Genomic DNA, 24,071 nt, shown 5'->3' with positions numbered 1-24,071 from the left:
GTTATGACTTGCAACACACACATAAGTATGTCATTATTTTGTGGGAGGGAGGGGTTGATTTTTAAAAAAAATTCTGTGCAATTTATCATTATTTTCCAGCATTTAAAAATAGATAACCCCAACTTCTTTCTAAGAATTGAACCCTCTGATCTGTAAAGGATATTGCCACATTCTCACTTTATTGGGAAATAAGAGTAAAATGAAATCATCAATGAATCAATTACTTCATTCTCAAGTTCAAAACAGCATCAATAACAATGTACAAAATGTTTGTAAAATATATATATATATTCACCAATCCAACCTACATATACCTCACATGTTCACCTAGGTTATATACACATCACATTCCAAAACCAGTAATGCTGAAAAATCTTTCATTTGCTCATCATTATGGAAGTTATTGATTGAGCATTTCTATCATTTAAGTAGTAAAAAAAAATAAACAAATAAACATAACTCCTATCTTTGCACCTTGCTAGTAATTGCTACTCCTAACAAAAAAAAAAAATACAACCTGAAGTGCTCTAGAAAAAAGAACCTCTCTCGAAAGTTCTGGCAAGACGATACGGTAGTTAACATTCCTATTTCATGTTCCTATTACTTTGCTTTGCGTTGAACACAAATTGGTCCTACGTTATCTCCGGTTTCTTTGTTGTGTTGACCATGCGCGCCATCACAGTACGGGAACTGGAAAAAAAAAAAATCAAAAATACATAAGACTACATACCATAAAGCCAAACACACACAAGGAATACACACAACAAAGTCAAGCTGGGGAAGTAATAGGAATGTAGGGGAAACTTATCCAGAGATAGAAATGAGATAGGAACAGCATTTTTTTAAAAAAATTTCATAAAGTATCGTGCATAGAATATGTTCTTTCACAATGCAATGACACAAACATGTAAAAACCAAGGTTTTCAATCATTTATGCACTGTACTTAATAAGATGAGATCATGAAAGAAAATATAATTTTTAAAACATATCACAACAGTTTTACGAGTTTGTGTCTGTATCGAGTATCACGATGATAAAATAACATTCTCGGTTTGTACAAAAGTTTACACAACACTTTGTGTTAGCCAATTATGAAATACAGCCAAAACTGTTTAGGATGTTTGTGTGGGGACAAAAAGAAAAAAAAATGTAAAAAGGGAAATGTGCTAAAAAAGTGAAAAACAATTTTGTTGTTAAATTTAAGGTTAGGTTTGAACGTAAAAATAATTACGGTGAAAACAAAGAAACAAGTGTTTAAATTATAATTAATGAAATAAATAAAGAAATAATATGTTTTAAGAACACCAACATAGCAAAACATCAAGGAAAAACATTCTTAGAAACGTGAGCTATACATGCTGCTATAAACGTGTTTAAAGTTGTCGTAGGAATGTCCAATATCTGGGCGATTTGCACACGTTTCATGAGTGGATTAGCACACACTTTCTCTATAAACTTTAATTCTTCATCATTTGTAAACTGTTTAGCTTTCTTCTCCTCCATAACTGAATGTCCTGCTAACTACTATGCATAAGTACAGTAGCCCTAGTTTACGTATGTTGTTACACAATTCACTTACGAATATAAAATAAAGCACCAACACATCGGACGAGCTACTATTACGTGATCCAAACCACCATAGCAAAAACTGGCCTGGGACTGACGCTCCCGACAGCAGCAGGCTGACGTGCAACCACCATGCTCCGGGGCCGTGACTTCTGAAGTTCCCTACCAAATCCTTACCCAGGCCAGTTGTCACTGGCACGTCGTGCATGCAATGTGGCCGGGAACGCTAATTGAAATTTCCTATGGTGGGGGTTACAAACGTACTAAAGAGTGACTTAAATGTGTTATCCAGGTTTCTTTACCATGTATTTAACAGGACATGGCCTGGAATTTTGGAATAATGGCATAATAACCAGGAAAACGGCTAGAGAGGAATGTCTTAACCAGTTTTGACTGCCATAACTAAGCATGAATAATTTTAATCCTATTCCAGAGATGAGAAATTATGTACCATCAAAGTTTTCACTGAGATGTGTGTACCAACATCGAAATCCTATTGCAACGTATCAATACATGCAAGATTGTTCAGCTTTCAGATAATCACATCCTTAATACAACTAGGAAATGGCAGTCTTACAACATTAGGTATTACAGATTGTGAACGAATCTGGGCACAGTGACTTGGGTGGATTGATACAAGGAAAGTAAGACAACAGTTACGACTCACGGCGTTTGAGAACTGGGGTAATAAGCCTCAAAGGAAAGAGAGTAATCCTTTTTAAACAACATACTCTAGATAACAAATGGATTAGGGACCACAAGGAGAGTAGCAATCAGCCATGCACTCTGTAATGGGCAGATCTCAGGACAACAGTCTATGTCGACGTTGTCAGATAGACAAACACTTGCGTATGTCTTGGGATCCTATCCACATGGTGAAATGCTGTGCAATTCCTACCACCATACCATCAGATTGCTGAAGGTCTAAGAAAAAAAGCTACGCAACCTATGAGGAGGTGAATGAAAAAACAATACCGTGCTTCAAAAGACAAAATAATACAAGCTTGAGCCCATAGGCATCACTAACCTCATTATCAGTGTTCGAGGGACCATTGCCAGGCTACTTGTGGATTTCATGAAAAGATTTGGACTAACTGCTGACCTTCTCCACTCAATTGTGACAGCTGCATTAAAGGAGTCGATAGCCACCTTCAGACACCACATCTATAGCCCATAACTAGAGCCCTGCACAAATGCGGATATCCGCGAATTTAGTGTCTTGGCGGATACAAACTCTATCGCAGTGCAGATAATTTTGCTTATAATTTCTAAATAATTAAGTTTGTTGATATTCACTCAGGTATACTCTAATTCTTGCTTGTGGTTAGGTGACCCTTGACAGTGGTATGGGAGAATAGTGATATATAAAAAGCCTTGAGTCTATAAAGCCATAAATCTGACTTAAGCCTAACTGGCTCTAGCTCAAAATATATGGAAGAAAGGAACAAAAGTCAACACATCGGTGGTTGCTGCAAGAGAAAATCCCTCATAAACCTGTGACTGAAGGGGTTCTGGTGCCAGGTACCAGGCCTATTGTATTATGTTAACAGATCTTTCAGTTTCAATACCTTGGGTGTAATGTACTGTGTTAAATATTTACAATATCCGCAGATAATCATTCGTGGATGCGGTTGCTTGTGGCACCCTGCAAGTGTTGTAGGACGATACCTAAATACATGATAGTTTTCTGATGTTTGGTTGTCCAGGTGAAACTTGCACGCAGAGCTCCGGCTCCAAATTTAGCTTACTGTGGTACTACTTATACTGTAGGTACACCATGTATGAAAAACAACTCTCACACAGATATGTTGTCGAAAGACATTATAAACTTAACCCTCCAAGTGCTATCGTCTCGTAGCGAGACAATTCAGGTCCCGGCTCTAGTGCTATCATCTTGCAGTGAGACGATTCGTAAAATCGGTATAACTCGTAAAATCAATATAACAATCGATTTTACGAATATTCTCGCTGCGAAATGAAATTCTCTATCTGGTAGGCCATGCAAGTTGGTTTCTGGTTGGGAAAGGAAAGCAGTAAGCGGCTATCTTGTCAGCTGTGAACTGGTCTTTGTTTACGTCTACCCAAACTGTCCAGTTGCTTCGAGCATTTGAAGATTATTGTCTGCTAGCCAATTTGTGATAGTTGTGTGCCTGATTTTTTTTTTTTAAGTTCCGCTTGGGCCTCTATGGACCACGTGGTTTTTATCTCTGGCAGCTTTCTTCTTCGACCAGTACTCCTTCATTCTTGCACTGTGAATATCTTTTCACCCCCGAGTCCATTTCACACCTCCTCCCGGACGTACGGTTTTTTTCTGTTAGTGACTGGAGAGAGTTTGATGTTCTGATCAACGTTCTGTACCTATTCCTGTCATAGATTTCACTGGGAGCAATGTCCAATTCTTGAAGGTCTTTTCTGACAAGTCTTGCCCACTTGGTATTATTAAAAATAGGAGAGGATTTCCACCAATCAATACTTATTTATTGTATATATTAAACTACAGGACCGGTTTCGACCTCATATTCAAGGTCATCTTCAGCTGAACCATACATACATATTGATATGATGAAGCTTTGATTAAGATTGTGGTGTTAAAGGAATGCCATATGATGATGATGTACATTTAGTCACATATAAATGGGGCACGTCTTAGCGTGAACTGGCGTGTATGTCATTCTGTACAATATTGCAACTGTATGTCTAAAATGTTGAAGGTCTTAAAACTAGTGTATAAAACACGTCTTTACCTAAACTAACTTATATATACGTACAAGATAAAAACAATATATAAAAACACTTCATGCATATGAACATTCGTTTTTGCTTGGTGGTCAATACATCGACTAACTTCCGTATTTAAGTCTTATTCACAGTTGTACACTTCAGCTGCTATTCTTGGAGTTTGTAAAATTGCATGGATAAAAGTTTTGTCTTCCTGTGCGTATGTGAGATAAAACACTTTCAATTTTAAAAAAGGTGCCAAATGTATGGATGAAATTCAAGTAAAATATGTTCAGCTCTGCTGTGTGTGTTGCCCTTTTATTAGAACCAATTCATGTTGTCTTTTGGCGTCCGTAAATTTGGATGACATTGGTTTCAAAGTAGTGGCTCCTTTCCCATTTGTAGCTGTGCAATGATGTTATGTTTATTGTTGCTCTGGGACAGTTCCCCTCTGAATATGATTCTGGTTGTAGTATTGGTAAGAGTTGCTTTCACTAGATTCAAGGTTTTCTTACCTAGTCCCAATTCAGCAAGTGCCTGCAAGAGTGACTATCTACTGAATCGTAGGCCTTCTGAAAGTCAAAAAATGTTGCCACGTAGGGTGAGGCGCTTAGGTTTTTGTAAGTGATGATGGTTTTGAGGTTCAGGATTTGTTTGGCACATGACCTTGACCTGCGAAACCCAACCTGGTACTCTCCGATGCAGGAGTCTAGTTGAGCCCCTACTCTTGTGAGTAATACTTTGGAGAGTATCTTGTACGTCACTGATACAAGGGAAATCCCTCTGTAATTGTCGAGATCTGATTTGTCGCCTTTTTTGTGTAATGGGTGGATGATAGCTAAGGTCCAGTCCCTTCTGTCACCCAGATATTAGATATGATTTCATGGATACTTTGGATTGACTTCTCATCAGCGTATTTTCCAGAGCTCTGCTATGATTCCATCCTCGCCTGCTGCTTTGTTACATTTCAATTCTGAAATGGCTTTCTGGATCTCCCCCTTTGTTGGTGGGAGAGAGTCAGTCTTTGTAACATTCTGAGGTTCGAAATGCAGTTTCTCCCTGGGTTCCTTTGAATTTAGAAGGTTGTTGAAATACTCTGCTAGAACTGTGGTGCACTCTTCATTGTTCATTTTTTTCAGCTTTCCGTCAGCTCCCCGAAGGTGAAGTGTAGGGGCTGAGTAGGGTGTTATTTGAGATTTAAAAGTTTGGTAGCAGTCTCTAGTGTTGTTTCTTTGAAAATCCCTCTCTGCTTGTTCAATGATATCTTTACTGCACTGCCTCTTGGTGTTTCTGATAATTTTAGTAGCAGTTTTCCTAGCTTCTGGTTATCCAGACTTTTGTTACGGTTCCATTTTAGCCATGCTTGCTTTCTCTCTTCTACTGCTTTGTCCCAAATAGTTGTCGACCATGGATGTTTGTTCTTTCTGACCGCCGGGATGGTGATTGTCACTGCATCTATTAGTGCTTTTTGTAGTTGGGGCCAATCTTTTTGTCTTTGTTTTCAGCCAGGGTCTCGGTGAAGTTGTTATCTTTCAGCTTGGCTGGATTGAACCTTGGAATTCGCGACTTGATGCAGTGGTTTTCTCTGCTTCGTTTAAGAGGGATGAAATTGGTTTTGATCAAAGAAAGACAGTGGTCTGAATCAATGTTTACACTTCTCAATACTTTGACATTCAGCACTTCTTTGCTGTTGCTTCTCCTGATGACTACATGGTCCAGTTGGAATTTCCCAAGCATTGGCTTAGGGCATCTCCAAATCATGGCTTTCCTAGGAAGGTGTTTGAAAGCTGTAGATTTGAGGACTAAGTTGTAATTTCTGCACAGGTCAATCAACCTTTCTCCATTCCCGTTGGTCCTCTTGTGGGCTGGATAATCTCCAACTAGGTTCTTGCCAATCTGGGCGTTAAAGTCCCCCATTAAAAAAGTTATGTGGTGCTTTGGGATCTGGTCCATTGTCTCTTTGAGTACCCTCCAAAAGGTTTCCACATTTTCAATATCTTTCCCATTGGTGTCATTAGTGGGTGCATGGAAGTTAACAACTGTGTATGCTTTGTTGAGAGTTTTAAAAGCTATAGTGGACGTTCTTCCATTTGGAGATGAACAGGAAATGGAGTTGATCATTTTGTTGCTGACTATGAAGCCTGTCCAAGTGAGGCACATTCTTCATCACTCTTTCACTGGGCTGCCCTTTGTAAATCTGATAACCTTGTGATTCTATCACTTCTTGATCAAGGAATCTGGTCTCTTGTACAGCTGTTATCAGGATGTTGTGTTCAGTTAAAACATCAAGTGTATGTTTTAGTTTTCCTGTCTCTAGGAGGGAGTTTATGTTGATGGTCGCCAAGAACTTATTAACTTTATTTACTGATTTACTTTATATTAATTGGTTTATTTTAGTTTAGTGATTATTATAATATAAACATGAGTGAACTAAGTGGTTCAAGTGCAATTAGAGAAGCACTGGAGGAGCCTGAGAGTGATGAAAGTGAAGATGACATTGGTAATGTAGAAGATTTTCCTGATGATTTATCATTACACGACTTTTCTTCCGGAAGTGGGGAAGAATATGACTAATTTAGATATCCATGACTATAGTGATGCGTCAAGTAGTGATGTAGACAATCCAAACATGCGAACCCTACCAGGCACATCTAGATCTAATGACCCATTACAACAGACTCTCTCCAAGTCTTTTTATCTGAGACTTTTCTATTATTCATTGAAGTTCCTATTATTATTATTATGTATCATTGTGTTGTACTGAAATTTAGCACATTTTGTATATTTTGGAATTTAATTTCAGATAAAGTAGTGCTTGTTACCAACATCAAAAATTGGAATATCTTTTGATTTTTTAAAAGAAAATATGACTAATCACCCATTATATTTTTACTAGATACTTGTAAGTAAAATATCCTATTATTATCTTATTCTCTAATTCTTCCTGAACAAATTGATATATAATATGCCATATGTAGTTACAAATTTGTATTTTTTTTTTTTTTTTTTAATGTATCTGTACGCTGTCTTAAGAATGCTCAGCACATAAGAGTGAAACCATTAGCACTTGGAGGGTTAAGGGCACAATCAGCAGCACGAGGAAATTCACTTTCTGCAACCACAAGTCTATCCATATGAGTGAAGTGATCTCGTGGGCTGTGACAGCATTATGATGTACTGAGTTTAAAACCAGATAGGAAAATATCTTTTTTTATGTGAACATTTTCACTTTCTTTATATCTATTTTGATTTTTCTCTAAAAATTTTCCCTTTAAAGGGGCTCACTGTACCTCCTAAAAATCTCATGATGTAAATTATATTTTTATCAATATACAGGATCACTTTTTTTTGGCTTGCTCTGCAGTACCACTCAGAGCGTGGTACGGCTGGCGCAATGACACTCTGTCGCTAGCTGGTATAATGCACGCTTTTCCTCCCCACTACTCACACTTATAGAAATCCATTTCTAGTGAAACTATTAGTCTAAAACCTGCCTGGCATTACATTTCATGTTCAAAATGTTGTCCCTCAGCTGTCAAACACGCCTGACACCTCGTAAATAGGTTTGCAGACACTCGGCGAATCTCAGTCAGTGTGATGTTCGAAATAACTTGTGTAATGTTCTCTTGTTCTTCTCTGGTGTGAGGGTTGTTCACATACACATTTCCCTTCAGCATCTCCCACAAGTAATAATCGCAGGGATTTAAATAAGGAGATCTAGGGGGATAATTAACCACACGATCTTCGAAAACTTCCCGTATTAACTCCATAGACTGATTAGCAGTGTGTGCCATCGCATTATCTTGCATAAAGTAACCATTTCTCCTTTCTTCTTCAATCAGCTCTTGAAAGAATGGTATGAGAATGAGGTCTATAAATCGATCAGCATTTATTGTTTCATGGAAAAATATAGGCCTTATAATTCTGCGAGCACTAATTGCGCACCAAACTCCTATTTTTACATCATGAACTGGACGGACATGCAGCTGGTGGGGATTTCCTGCACATCAATAGCGACTGTTTTGACTATTTACATAGCCACTTAAGTGTAGCCGAACCCTAGAGAAACTGTCAGGTACTCTTAAATATTGGGCAGGGGAGGGTTTGTACGGTTTTGCTTTTAACAGTTTTGTTGCTTTGTGAACAGGTGGTGGTGGTGGTGGTGGTGGTGGTGGTGGTGGTGGTGGTGGTGGTGGTGGTGGTGATTATTGTTTTAAGAGGAAGTACAACTAGGCAACCATCCTCTATATAACACTAATCAGATAGAAAAAAATGGAAGGGGTCCGACACTTCGAAAAATGAAGATATCGGCCAAAGGAAGACAAAGGCCACGAAGGGCGTGAAAATGAAAGACTCCCTAGCCCTCGCAAACCTAATAGCGTCGGGGTCAGAAAAGAACAAGAGTTGACCAAGAGAGGTCGGATAGGATAGATGAAAGTGAGGAGCCTGGCACAAGTAAGTGGAAGCAATGCCAGGACTCAGCTGAGAGCCCCGTGGTCGCCAACCCACGCTCCAAAGTTCAGAGCCCCTGGAGCCCCTTTTAGTCGCTTCTTACGACAGGCAGGGGATACCGTGGGTGTTATTCTACCGCCCCCACCCACAGGGGGAGACTCTGCTAAGAACCCCGTGGTCGCCAACCCACGCTCCAAAGTTCAGAGCCCCTGGAGCCTCTTTTAGTCGCCTCTTACGACAGGCAGGGGATACCGTGGGTGTTATTCTACTTCCCCCACCCACAGGGGGATGTTTTGTGAACAGAAGATAAGGACACATTAGCTTGTACGGCGAGACGTGTCAGGAATTTTGTTGGAGTTCTTTCCAAGAGAGCTCCTATTTCGTCAAGCTTTTCCTCTGTTAAAACAGTTTGTGTCCTGCGTGATTTCCTGTTAAGAATGGAGCCGGTGGTGTGGAACTTCTCTACTAATTTACGTACTGTACTCCTAAGGCGAGGGAGGATGCCAGGAAATTTGCGAATGAATTGTAAGCGGCATTCTGTATAATAAGAATGCTTCGCATAGCACAACACAATGAATACACGCTGTTCTACTGTATACATCACTTGTTAAACACACGATTAGTATTCCTACAGAAACTACGCTATTTTAAAGCGAACACATTGAACAAGATAACAATACCACAGATGTTGAACTAAACTATTGCTGTGAAGCAATGGTTATCGGTTATCATACTGCATTAGATCATCTTAGCCGGTCATGAAGCAATATATCTCTCGGCAAATGAGTCACCCGGCTGCGCTATCGCCTTCCGTGTGTTCCCCTGAAACATGGAACAAGTTTTCAAAAAAAACCTGTATAACCAACTACTGTACCTGTCTTCGACAGGTTGGCTATTTAGGTGGTTCATGTAAATGGAGAAAAGCGATCTGATACGTGGCCCCCATGAAAATGTTCCAATGTTGCCATCTTCTTCTTCGTCTAGTGCCTTTTCCATTACTAGAGATTGGCCACAGCGGAGTCTGCATGATGCTTGACTGTCCTCATCATTACACTCGAATCTAGTCCTGTCCAGTCCCAGAAGTTCCTCAGCTTCTTTTGACCATGCTGACCATTAATTTTACATTGCATGATCAATTTTAATAGGTTTACTTATCCATTCCTAGTAATAATTCCTCATAATATGTCTTCCTCTTCTTGATTGTACACACCAACATTCATTCCCTTTTCATGCACCTGAGTATGACAACAATGAAGACAAGTCCACGAGGAAGTATATAAAAAATATAAAATTTTAAATACTTCCAATATTATTCATCACAGGATAAATTTGTACTGTATTAAGATCAAATACTCCATTTTAGAAAACTTCTGTTATGTAGCATTTATCAAAAGGACCAACATCCACAAACTGAGTTGATCTGCTCACCTTATGCAGGAAGAAGTTATATATAGTCAGACTGAGACACAGCCGACGATTATTATTATTATTTATTGTATGATGAATGTATATACATATATATATAGTTTCAGGGTAAATGTGCGTAGTCACAAGTCTGTACAATACCACAACTCTAGGCCTAGTATTTTGACCCAATCAACTGCTTAATCCGATGTGCGGTGAATGACCATTAGCGTTCCTTTGAAAGCTCAAATTAGGCAGTCAGTAACAATGTGGTGGACTGACTGAGAAGAGGCACCACAATCACAATCTGCAGTTCTAGTCTAACACCATTTGCACAATAGATAACCACATCTGCCTTGTCCAGTTCTTATCCGATTGATGATTTTCCGCTGTCGTCTTGGAAGATCAAATCCTTGTACGCGTTTAGAAGGATTCTCAGCTAGATGTTTGTTGACTACTGAAGACTGATCCCACTGGGCTTTCCATGAACTGTTAACATGAAAAGAGATTCTTTCAAGATCCATTGCTGTACGCCAGGGTGGTTTCCTTGATTTCAGTCGATGTTTAGTGTGTGTAATATCTTGATGGATGGGTAGTTGGAGGTTCACCAAATGTTTTTCCAAACCTTTAGGAGAGCTTCTGATCGTCTTAGGGCTGGAGATGGAATATTGCTGAGAACAGGAAGCCATAGTGTGTTCGTGCTCCGAATGCAATCCGTGATTATGCGCATTGCCTGATTGAGCTGTACATCGATCTTCTTAGTGTGAACACTATTGATCCAAGAGGGGCAGCAGTATTCAGCAACAGAATATGATAAGGCTAATGCTGTTGATCTTAGAACCTGAGTATTGGCTCCCCATGATGTACCAGCAAGTTTCTGAAGAATATTATTTCTAGTTTTAAATTTAGCAGCTACATCTGAGAGATGTTGCTTGAAAGTCAAAGTTCTATCGAGTGTTATTCCCGAATATTTAGGTGTACTGCAGAATGGCAACACTTGACATTGGAATTTTATTGTTGGTTTATTAACAGATAAGAAGGTATTTTAGAATTAATGTTTAGACCTTCTCTAATCTTAAGTTTCACTCAGTATCTGAATTGTGTTATAGATGCCTTGTTATGTGCAAAAAAAAAAAAAAACATTTCTGCAGCAATTAGATATGACGATGATATTTGTAAACCGGAGCTTGCTCCACTCAAGGCTGAATACCTTCGAAAGTCAAAACTGAAAAGGTTTTTTTTTTCTTAAAAACAATTCCACTGTCCTGCCCAATAAGAAATCAGGAAATGGTTACATTGGATTCCGTGGGTTACTACCTAGAAGGCAGCAATGAACAAGAGCATTTGCAATCACCCAAAAATAAACCAGCACACAAGATTAGGATCAATAATAACCAAATCAACTACATCGCTACACACAATATTAATTTAATAAAAACTGGAAAACTCAAGAACTTTAAGGAAAAATTAGATAAATTTTAAATGTTATCAGTGGGGTTCCAGCAGATGAAAAACACGACGGAACAACTGTTCGAATCTCGAGGATGCACAATTTACAATGGGAAACCCAGACAAAGGATCATGAAACAATGCCCAGAATCTGGAAAGATGATGATGATGCTGCTTTTTATTTAAAGGGGCCTAACATCTAGGTCATCGGCCCTTGATAGTACGAAATGAGACGAAATGTTATAATTTTAAAATCCATAATCCTCCAATGACCAGAATTCGAAAACGTGAGGACGAAGAATGAATGGATGGATATGAAGTTAAAACAATCAGTGGATCTGACCCGCTGAAGTTAAAACAATCAGTGGATCTGACCCGCAATGCCCCACATTCGCAGAAACTAGCATTAAACAATAGTATTACTGACCAAGGGACTGCTTCTAAAGCACAATACTGAATCGATGATGCATGTAGTCTAAACGGGTCCAAAATTCAGGTCATCGGCCCCTCATAATGGAACTTATCGCTAGGAAAGTCATGCTGCAGTACTAAACAAAAGTAGCATAGACACACGGTATTCCACACATTATGGTAATATTCACAGGCAATGTAATGCGCACATGTGACACAGACCTGTGTTTCGCACATTGCAGCGCTATTTACAGGCAACGCAAACCTATGGCGTTCCTCACGTAAGTGGACTAACCACAGGGACTCGCACTATCCTCTGGTGTTTCTCACATAGTGGGTACTAAGCATAGGCAAGGCAGAACCATGGTGTCGCTCATATAGGGGTATGAATCACAGGTACTATAAAATGGATCCTGAGCCGCACATAGTTGCTATTAACTACAAACCTATTTTGTACCTAACATAGCGGTACTACGCGCAAGTAAAAGCGACCCATGGTGTTCCCTGGGTGATGGTACTAATTACAAGTAGTCCCATGGTTCTAATTTGATCATCCCTTGGTCGCCCCTTTTAGTCGCCTCTTACGACAGGCAGGGGATACCGTGGCTGTATTCTTCATCTGGAAAAGGGTTTATAGTAAATGGGTTACGTAGCGCATACCTGTCTACAAAATGTCACTGTAATATTTGTCCCAAATGGAACATAATAATTGCTTTTACACAAATAAAGTCAAAAATCTGCGGTAAATTAAGAAATAGTACAAAATATTTTACTTGCAGAGAATGATATGGATACATACTTTACTACCTTACAACTATTTTTTTTTCTGCTACGTCGCAGCGCTTCCGTATGCGCTTTGTTTCTTTCACACTTTCATGAGTTATGTCTGTGCTCACTGAAGTTGTTTGCATTAATTAGGTGTCGTTTTCTTCATGTTGCTCATTCGTTTTGTGCCCTAACTCATTCATTAAATGATATATTTATTGGTCCAGGGATCATTCTATTTTCCTTTCAACAAAAAAGTAATATATTTTTTGGTCCAGGGACCAGGGATGCTATTTTGCTGTTTGAACTGCCCGCGCTAGTCATATGGACAAAGATAATGAGAATTCACAGACATAGCACTCCCATTCGTTGGTGCTAGCCCTGGACCTCAAGAAAGAAACAAAAGACGGCACGAGCAGCAGAATACAACATAAGGGAGTCCTGTCTACAGCCCGTAAGTACGTATACATATTTCTCTAGTAACAACTGTATTTCTTAACTTACCACAGATTTTTCACTTCATTTGTGTAAAAGCAATTATTATGTTCCATTTAGGACAAATATTACAGTGACATTTTGTAGATAGGTATGCGCTACATAACCTAGTAAATGTATAAATAATAGATTCTATAACATTTTCAAGCTATCTTAACACGAATCGCAATTTTAACCTTAAAAACAACAAAATGTATATCATTCTCCTACTAATGAGAAAGATTTTCTAATAAAGACCAAAAAAGACACGGAATAGTTTTGGGATTTCCACAGACAGACAGTACATTTTAAATAAATAAAAACAATGTTAAGATCTTATTAGAGGAATTTTAATGCACAGGAAAAAAATCAAGATATAATCAGGAAATGGTCTCCACATAAACATACAAATAGGAATGGCCATAGACTTGTCAAACTCTACAAACTCTGGATTATGAGACTTGGTCTGGAGATCTGAATTTCAGTATCTGTACATAGTTTTCTTTAGAACTGTTCATGTTATCAGATAGATTTGTTAACGACCAACAGGCTACTCCCAATATTACAGATCAGACAGTTCCTTTGGGCATCATATGTTTACAAATCACAAAATTTGACATTTCTACCAAACAAGCCCCTTCCATTCCTATGTATCCTTCACAACTTGTCCCTAGTCCACTGCCTTGTCCAGCAGCAACTGGTCTACCCACCTTGTCCATGGTCTTCTGATAGGCTTCGTCTCCTTACTGGCACAATCTTTGGCATTCTTATTATGTTTTCAAATACTGTAATACTTTCTGGAGCAATTCTCCCAATAACTCAATTTTCTACTTAATTAGAGGTACATATTCCCAAGTTTTCAGAGAGACAGAATTAATTCATGTAAATGCTTCCCATGCTCATTACTACAAGTTCCTTCCGTTATACAAACAGTTCAGCTCACAGATAGAAACTTCCACAACTTACCTTCTTGCTTTTCCAGCACCGACAAAATGCTGCTTTTTCTGAAATATCTTCCACATCGATCACATCTACCACTTTTGGGTTGTCCTTCTTTATGTTTGGATTTATCCAGCCCTGAAAAAGAGATGAAAACAAATAAAGAGTAGGTACATAAAACTATAGCAATATGAAATAATAAAATATCTACCGTGAAAAAAAAAAAAAGTCTTTGAAGCAAGAAAAAAAAGATTAAGAGCAAGGTGCATATTGGAAAGAAATATGTTAGAAATGATTGTGGAAGCAAGGAGAAATTGAAGGAACTTATTAGGAAATTGAATTTAGCGAAGAAGTCAGGTAAGAACAACACGGCAAACATAATTGAGTCATATGAATTTTAGTGAAAAATGGAAGGATATTTACAGGTACTGTATTATCCGCACACTTTATTTTGGTGCATTTACACACTAGTGCTGAATCGGTCGACCTCGGCGATCTTCGAGATTTGTACTGGCAACCTTTGAAACACAAACTATGAATCGCTTAAGCATCGTTGTGCGACATCTGGTGTACACTTTACGTACTAGTACTGTTGTTGTTTACACAACAAAGCCAAAGTATAGAATTCATGCTAGGAACAAGATTCGCATCGAGAAATGTTTTATAATGTTATATAATGTGTATGTGACATAGTTGTTGGCTTAAGATGATAACGGTTTAGAAATTTCATATCGATCGATCATATTCTCGATTCAATTCAGATTTGATTTTCATTCAGTTGGCAGCACCAGGCAGCACTATCGATACCGGGACAGCTCCCTCCTTACTCCTCACCCCCGTACACAAATGCACCAAGATAAAGTGTGCGGATAATACTTTAACACGTTGGCTGCCATGAGGATCACCGGTGATCCTCAGACAAAGTTCCTCTGTGTACCATAATAAACACAGCAGATCCTCACGTTGAATCATCTTTAATGGAACATAGTATGTTGTGGCACATGAACAACGGCTTCTACTTGTACCTGTAATATGCCACACACAATGCCCAATTATTCACAGACATGAAACTGCCATCTAGCAGGCAATTCCAGGACTTGTGAATGACTTTTGCATTCTATTTGGTACTTTTACAATTTGTTTTAAGTCGCACCAAGGCATAAGCCTTATGGTGGCAATGGGATAAGAGTGGAAAGGAAGCAGCCGTGGCCTTAATTAAGGTACAGCCCCCCCCATTTGCCTGGTGTGAAAATGACATCACACCCAATTCTACGCTGGCCAACAGCAAAACTAGTAGCAGTAAAGAGAATGCAGTGTGCTGTACTTTACTAGGTTATAAAAGTAAATGTACTTTTAGGGGCAGGCTGATGGGTTCCTGAACACATCTATCCTCTGAAAGGAATTCTACAAAAGATTTGCATAACTTCTACTTCCTTCCTTATAATATTACAAAGCTTGGAGTGTGTGGTGTATATTTTTACCAATATTCTGATGGAGAACTGAGTAACCACAGTGTAAGACCATAGAGTTTTGACACCTTAAAAATTATGGACACCAGATGTGCATGCTTTCCAAATGGTTAAAGTCACTGGTAAGTCCCCAATTAGAGTATGGTTCCAGGGTATGTAACCCTTACCAGGATTACTCGATTAGGGAACTGGAAAAGATCCAAAGAAAAGCAGTGCGTATTCCTGTAGGTGATAACTGACAAAAGACTAATGTTACAAAAATGCAGCAAACTTTGGACTGGGAAGACTTGGAAGTAAAGAGATCATAATATGAAGAGTAAGTTGGAATTCAAGAGGACACAAATTGGAGCAAATATTTGTTAACAGGGAGAGGAATTAAGAGATTGGAATAATTTACCATGGGAGATGATTGATAAATGTTGAATTTATTTAAGGAAAGACAAGATAAACAATAGATAGGGAATGTGCTACATGGGCAACAGCCCTAAATGCAGATCACTGGCAACTGATTGACTGCCACATTCCTTCCACAATCATTTTATCACAGCCCCCAATGAGCTCATTTCTCCTTCCCTCCAGAAGATGTGGAGATTGTTCTTCCAGCTTGCAGTTTTGTATTTTCTTAATATTGCTCCCTCTTCCCATGATCTATCATTGTCAAGTCATATATTGAGAGATAGGAACAAGTAAAGAAACACCTAATAGGACAAACACAATGACTGGTCAGTGGGGGAAAAGGGTGCAAGAGAAAGAGAACATGAAGACCTCTCATTGTGTTTATCCTATTGTGTGCTCTTCCCATGCTCCAATCTTTCGTGTAGGCCTAAAAGCATTCCTAAATAAAGTTAAAAATTTAAAAGGAAATTAGTAATAAGTACTGTCGCTTTAACAATGACAGCTTAGCAATGAACATTCATAATGAAATTTATCTGAAAAAAAAAAGTAAAAATTTGTAATTGTTTTCCTTTTTTTACCATAAATTTATTTTAGCAGTATGGAAGTCACGTTTCAAGTGACTTCCTAAAATTGCACGTATTTCGAAGTTGAAAGAAAAAAGGAGGTATTCAGAAAATGAACTCACGTGTAAAACAATATAATTAAGGCATGTTCAGCACAGAGGTAACTTGTTATCAGACAACATGAAAAGTTGTCTCCTTACCTGACCACCCGGTCGAGGAGCAAATGCTTTATATACAATAAACGTGAAACCAGCAACTGCTGCACCAAAGGGAATAAGTGAAATCCAATCACGAACTGCAAAAAATTCAGAAAGAACATTAAAAAAAGGTTAGCAGCTCTGTCAAGGTAGTGTCTATTACACTGAAAGATATTGAACAAATTTCGAAAAATAGCTCGCGACTATAGCTTCACACCAAACTCACCTCCAAGGCGAAACCAACCACCGAAGGTATTCGGGATTGGAAGACTTGCTAAATAATTCGGTACAGATTCTTTAATAACGTACGAAATCGGCTGCATGTTGACTTCTCGGTCCAGTACTAGAGGGACAACGTGCTTCACACAAAATATTTCAGCAGAATAAAAACAAGTGTCTAAAATAACTCTTACTTACAAAATTATGAAAAGTAATTAACTAGTCCAAATACATATTTTATACTTTGCAACGTGGTTTATTCCATAATGAAATCTGTTGAATGCGTACAGCTATTTTGGCATTATGTATTTCCTGTGCTTTTCAAAGATCATGATAACAAAGAAAGGCACATAACATAATTCACTTCTACATTTGATGAAAATCCCGTTGTCTTGCCCTTAAACGATTTATTTATCGTCAGTGTTGGCGATTGGGGGAGGGGGACTCCAAATTCGTGGAGAAAAAAATAATTTCCATATTAGCCACCTGAAACTAGGAATTATAGGAATTATTATTTTTTAAAGCAATTTATACGAATCCCGTTCTCTTATCACCGAATTCTTTCCTTTAAGCGCATAACATGTGGCATGTGTTGTGAGGAAGGATAGCAGGGGTATATTTTTCCCAAGATTATGGATACTGAGGTATGATTCACCCTCTTGCCGCGCGGATTCGACATCTGGAATCAGAGAACATAAAATAATCTACCAATTTTTTACTTATCTTTTTCAATTTTGATGTCTATACACACCCTCCACTATATCCCCCAGACCCAAATCGCCAGCACTGTTTAGCATATGGCTTTTAGTGTGTGAAGTATCCGAGGACATGATCGTCTGGGTATGTGGTGATGATGATGACCACCGAGCTCGATAGCTGCAGTCGCTTAAGTGTGGCCAGTTCGAGAGATAGTGGGTTCGAACCCCACTGTCGGCACCCTGAAGATAGTTTTCCGTGGAAAATGCTGGGGCTGTAAGTACATTCATTTAGGCCACGGTCGCTTCCTTTCCTGTCCCATCGTCGCCATAAGACATATCTGTGTCGATGCGATGTAAAGCAACTTGTAACAAAAAAGGAAAAAAAAAATAGATGATGATGATGATGATGAGATTGAAGTAGGGTGAAGGTGAAACCCGGTGTCGGTACATTTGTACTCCTGTCGATTTAATCACCATCAACCGCGTCATATGCCCTCACTTCATATGAACACTGCAAAGAGGTTTGGAATTTAATCCAGGCTTTTGGCATGAACTCTAAGTGATTTGAAATTGTGTACTACCACCTCTCCTACCCTGCCGGTCAACATTTTCTTCTTCACCAACTCGAATCGGCTAACAACAGTTGGTGTCAGTCCACAAAATCTTCACGCTTAAATGATCGCACCCATCAGGCGGGCTTGCCTCTCAAGAATTTTGTGGCAAGATGAAATTTCATGTAACTACGTTCAAAATGTCATTGTTGTCATTTAAAAGACAAAATGGCATAATCCGCCCCTTCAACGTCTTCTGAGAAATTTAGCTCACTAATACTCCGAATATTTTTCCTTTCTGCCTGGTCTATTTACATATTATTTTGAGGTCAGCACTGCATGTGTATTTGGCCTAGGTTTACGAGTGGATGCCCTTCTAACGTCAACCCTATGTGGAGGGATGTAATATTGTGCGTATTAAGGCGAACGCTAAAACCTAGTCGGATCGGGAATCAAACGCGGGTCCCTCAGAACATAAGGCCGGTACACTGACCATTCAGCCAAATACCTAGACTCATTTGTTCCCTATGTGGATGTTGATAAACACAATCGCATTCTACAGGTGATAATCTGCAGCCTATTGCAGGTTACCTCAATAATAATTCGCATACTTACATATCCATTGTACCTTTCACGGTTCAGTCTGCAATCCTCCACAATCCTCTATCTGCTACTAGCTCCATTGCTTCGTTTAGTTCTACACCTCTTATCTTTAAATCATTCAGAAGTTAGTCTATTTTTGCTATTTGCTTTACGTCGCACCGACACAGATAGGTCTTATGGCGACGATGGGATAGGAAAGGCCTAGGAGTGGGAAGGAAGCGGCCGTGGCCTTAATTAAGGTACAGCCCAGCATTTGCCTGGTGTGAAAATGGGAAACCACGGAAAACCATCTTCAGGGCTGCCGACAGTGGGGTTCGAACCCACTATCTCACAGCTGCGTGACTCTAACCGGACGACCAACTCGCCCGGTAGAAGTGAGTGTAACTATCGTCCTCTTGGTCTCTCTCTCCTTCTCCTATCCTAAATGGTCGAGTCTAACATTTGCCTATAAACCTATCTTCCTTCATGATTGCTCAACGTCGCATGTAAGAAATACCGAGCATCTTCTTTGACACCTTGTGGGAGGGGATAGAATAATACCGACGGTATCCCCTGCCTGTCGTAAGAGATGACTGATAGGAGGCCCTAGGGGTTCTCGACCTGGGAGCGTCGGTCGACTACCACGGGACCCTTACCTGAATCCTGTTATTGCTTCCACAAACTTCTGACAGGCTCTTAACTTTCATCTATGTTATCCGACCTCGCTTGGTCAACTCTTGTACTTTTCCGAGCCCGACGGTATTAGATTTCGAAGGCTAGGGAGTCTTTCACTTTCACGCCCTTCGTGGCCCTAGTCTTTCTTTGGCTGATACCTTCATTTTTGAAATTGCGGATCCCTTCCATTTTTCCTACCTGATTAACGTTATATAGAGGATGGTTGCCTAGTTGTATTTCCTCTTAAAACAATAATCAGCACAACCATCACCACCTCGATACTAAGGAGTAGGAATTTTGTGCCTTAAAATTTCTTTAGTCCGCCTCTATGGTGTAGTGGTTAGTGTGATTAACTGACACCCCGGAGGCCCGTGTTCAATTCCCGGCTCTGCCACGAAATTTGAAAAGTGATACGAGGGCTGGAACGGGATCCACTCAGCCTCGGGAAGTCAAATGAGTAGAGGTGGGTTCGATTCCCACCTCAGCCAACCTGAAAGTGGTTTTCTGTGGTTTCCCACTTCTCCAGGCAAATGCCGGGATGGTATCTAACTTAAGGCCACGGCCGCTTCCTTCCCTCTTCCTTGTCTAGCCCTTCCAATCTTCCCATCCCCCCGCAAGGCCCCTGTTCAGCACAGCAGGTGAGGCCGCCTGGGTGAGGTACTGGTCATCCTCCCTAGTTGTATCCCCGACCTAGAGTCTGAAGCTCCAGGACACTGCCCTTGAGGCGGTAGAGGTGGTATCCCTCGCTGAGTCCGAGGGAAAAGCCAACCCTAGAGGGTAAACAGATTAAGAAGAAGAAGGAGAAAATGTCTTTAACCGGTCGAATTTAAACACCTGTTAAAGGCCAAGGTCTTGGATTAACTAGATGATATGGAAGATTTACCATAATTTACTTCAAACCAGCCGATATTTACCTGATCGGACCCGCTACCTTGGAAACAGAAGAATAACTAACCAAAAACGCCAGAAGGTGGCTCAATTTACTTCTTAATGCTTACATAATTTTCTTTTGAAGGTTTGAAGAATTGTTGAAAGTATCTGTTAATATTTTGGACGTTAGTTTCATACGAACTAATTAGGACAATTATTTTTTCCATGAAATAATTACTAAAGCTTGACATGATAATAATAATAATAATAATAATAATAATAATAATAATAATAATAATAATAATAATAATAATATGGTCTCAGCTACCGTGTGCAAACATTTCGGTTTGACGCCATCTGGCTGTCTGCTCGTCAATTTCGACGTTCTGTTTTATTCTAGGCCTACTAGATGGCAGACCAAATAAACCGAAACTCTCTTGGGCGTCTGTGTCTGTAATTTAAATAATGTTGTCGGGTAAACACCAAATGTGTCACCAAAGATCTTTTACAAGCCGACATCGTACGGCATGGAGAGTCGAATGGACTTTTTTCCGCCCTTCAAAAATCCGACTCCCTCTGCCGGGTTTGGACGCGCTTATCTCCGGATGCGGAAGGCCGACACTCTGACTCTACCACTGATCTACAGAGGCAGCTACCTGGACATAATTTTACCGTTTGTCAACCCCTGAGGCTACTTTATCTTCTGGCCGACAGATAGCACAGGAGTAAAATTGATTCGGTAAACGTCCTTGAACACCTGCATCCTGCATTCCATTTCCACTTTCCAGCTTGCCTCTGATTCTCTCTGATTTCGCTGGGTGACAGAGGAAGTGATATTGCGGTTTGCGGTAGTCGTTTGTTTCGTCATGTTATTTGGCATGCAGTAGAGATTTTTTATCTATTTTTTGTGGCGAAAAGAATTCTTTTGATTTTGTATTGAAATTATTTGTATTAATGAATTTTTGAATAGGTAATATGTTCCGTATCAGCTGTGGCCAAGGTGGTGTTAAATCAAGTGATATATTAATGATTGCTATCTTCGATAACCTAAGATAGAGAATACGAACAATTCTGTTCTAGGTGCAGGATGAACAGTATCGGAGAGAACTGCAATGACCTGAAGAAGCAGTACGATTCCTGCTTTCTTACTTGGTTTTCGGAGAAATTCCTCAAGGGCGAAACAAACGACGATATGTGTGCACCGTTCTTCAAAGTTTACCAACAGTGTGTGAAGGTAATGACATTTCATTGTAATTCTTCATCAACTAAATAACATCTGAAACTTACACAGGTTATGGATCACTATTAATATTTCAATATCAGGTTTTCCAAATTGTGTAAACATAACTACTTTTTTTGCTAGTTGCTTGACAGAGATAGGTCTTTTGCCGATAACCTCTCTTTTGCCATTAATGCTTCCACGGCCCGTGTTTATAGACATGATGCTGTATAGGCTTTTGGGCGTATGCTGTGTCAAGAAAATAAGGTGAAATTCTTAACGTTTCGCAGAAAACTGTGCTCTGCGTCCTCAGAAGAAATCTCTACTGACCACGAGAAAGGCTTCTTAAACAATGACACTTTGAAATTCGGAGGTTATAATAGAAGTGGAAATGGTACGTTCATTCGCCACCAGATAGCCCCCAGGACGTGGCATAACGCTAGCGTTCGAAGTGGAAGCTGACTGAACCATCACAATCAGACTAAGCGGTTCACATAACGTGTTTTGCGTAACATATGACATAGACAGGTGTAAGATATAGAAATAGATACAAGCCTGGAATGAAACATCTGGCGATGAGGAACGTACAAATTTGGAAAACACAGAGACTAAATAACAATAGTGAAGGGGGCAGGGAAGGGAACTACCTACATTTATTTTTAATGGCTGGCAACCAGGTATTAATTGATAGCCGGTGTCCCTGTTGAAATTGTTAGCATTTCTACATATTTCCACAGCTTCCCGTATAATCCTGGACCTGTAGTGTCTAGTGTGGGTAAGAGCTCGAGCATCTTGGAACATGACATCATGACCTGACGATAGAGTGTGCTCAGCTATTGCCGATTTGTCTGGTTGGTTGAAACGAATATTACGTTCATGTTCTTTGATACGGGTACCAATGGACCACCATGTTTGTCCAATGTATACCTTACCCCTCGTACAGGGAATTTCGTATACTCCAGGATGTAAAAGGGGGGACAATTTGTCCTTGGTTTTACTCAGACTGTGAGCAATTTTAGTCAAACACGGTTTTAATATTGTGTTCGCGGAGGACCTAGGCAATTCGATCTGTGGTGTTGTGAATGTAAGGCAAGTAGGCTGTTCCCTTCACATCTTCCTTCTGTGAGATTTGCTTGGTCGTTTCTCTGGGATGTAGGGCTCTATGAACCTGCAAATCACTGTAACCATTACCCTTGAACGCGACTTTGAGCGTGTCCATCTCCACCTGGATATATGATGGCGTATGTTAATTTTAAGGACACTTCCTCTAAAGCATTACTTTGTCAATTTATATATTTTTCATCTAAACAGTGTTATGTGGCTGAAGATGTTGATAATATATGAAACATGTACCACTTTTAACCATTAAATTGCCTTAGGCAATCATTGTATCGACTAGGTGGAAAATAAATTAATTGTGAATCCCTTGGCAAGTGTCATGAGAATGCCTTGTTTTTGTGCTAGATGGTGGTGAGAATCTGCATGAAGATAGCGATTTGTGTGGGTAGGCTTACGATAGACATTATGTCCTAAGGAGCCGTCCGGTTTCTTTCTTACTAGAACATCCAAGAAAGGAAGGCATCCGTCCGACTCCATCCCCATAGTAAATTTTATTGACGGATGTTGCTGATTTAGGTGGTTTAGAAATAGATGAAGTTTCTCAGGACCTTCTGTCCAGACCACAAATGCATCATCAACGTACCTCCACCATATCATAGGCTTGACGCGCGCGGAAGCAATAGCCTCTTTCTCAAAATACTCCATAAAGAAATTAGCTACTACGGGCGAAAGTGGACTTCCCATGGCCACTCCATCCGTCTGTCCGTAAAAATTCCCACCCCACAAGAAATAGCTGGACGTCATACAGTGGTGAAATAGCTTAGTAATATCCTCAGGGAACAGGTGTTCAATGAGAGACATGACCGAGTCAATCGGCACTTTAGTGAAGGAGGACTCCACATCGAAACTCACCAAAAGTGCATTAGGTTGAAGGGTTATGGTCAGGGGTAGAAGAAAATAGAAATAATTCAGTAGCCAACTCCTTTTCATCAAGAGCCAGCACGTTTTTCACAAATATACATTATGAACACCACAGGTTAGACTAGGATAAAGCTACGTATTATTTTTGAAATGTGACCTTAAGTAGTATAGTCTCATTTCATATAAGAATGTAAATTTATATTTTAAGATATACTAACCCAGATAATCACCAGTCACCTTCAAGGTCAGCATCTTTTAAAATTACACTACATGTGCTTGTTTGATTTCCCACCAGTAACATTCAACTTGCTTAACAATGCAAACAAACCTTCAAAATCAGTGTAGGGTCTGTTTTTTTTTTTTAGCATTCATTTTCTCGACGCACCTCGCTAAAAGTGCACATTCAGGATTTTTCATGAAACTTTCAGCCTCCTGTCGGCCCCACGGTGTAGTGGTAGCATGCCTGCCTCTTA

General features: G+C 39.6%; 2 protein-coding genes across 4 annotated transcripts in view; one reads left to right on the top strand and one right to left on the bottom strand.

The window, feature by feature from the left end:
- Window positions 1–276: 276 nt before the first annotated feature.
- Cisd2 (CDGSH iron sulfur domain 2) overlaps window positions 277–24,071 on the bottom strand; it is a 64,027-nt gene continuing 40,232 nt past the window's right edge. The window contains exons 1-4 of one of the 2 annotated variants that reach the window (XM_067154659.2): window positions 17,031–17,182; window positions 16,808–16,902; window positions 14,207–14,317; window positions 277–690 (exon numbers count right to left, since the gene is read on the bottom strand). In XM_067154659.2, coding sequence (XP_067010760.1) covers window positions 601–690; window positions 14,207–14,317; window positions 16,808–16,902; window positions 17,031–17,127 — 393 coding nt within the window. In that variant the 5' untranslated portion in view covers window positions 17,128–17,182 and the 3' untranslated portion in view covers window positions 277–600. Of the gene's footprint in view, window positions 691–14,206; window positions 14,318–16,807; window positions 16,903–17,030; window positions 17,183–24,071 lie in introns of those variants that run through there. The other variant, XM_067154660.2, reaches the window with a different exon arrangement.
- Window positions 21,167–24,071, top strand: part of LOC136882131 (TP53-regulated inhibitor of apoptosis 1) — a 31,954-nt gene continuing 29,049 nt past the window's right edge. Inside the window, exons 1-2 of one of the 2 annotated variants that reach the window (XM_067154662.2) lie at window positions 21,167–21,399; window positions 21,480–21,633. In XM_067154662.2, coding sequence (XP_067010763.1) covers window positions 21,487–21,633 — 147 coding nt within the window. In that variant the 5' untranslated portion in view covers window positions 21,167–21,399; window positions 21,480–21,486. The remainder of the gene's footprint in view (window positions 21,400–21,479; window positions 21,634–24,071) is intronic. The other variant, XM_067154661.2, reaches the window with a different exon arrangement.

This window comes from Anabrus simplex, chromosome 10, assembly GCF_040414725.1.
Source record: "Anabrus simplex isolate iqAnaSimp1 chromosome 10, ASM4041472v1, whole genome shotgun sequence".
NCBI lineage: Eukaryota > Metazoa > Arthropoda > Insecta > Orthoptera > Tettigoniidae > Anabrus > Anabrus simplex.
This window is presented reverse-complemented; position numbering and strand designations above follow the sequence as displayed.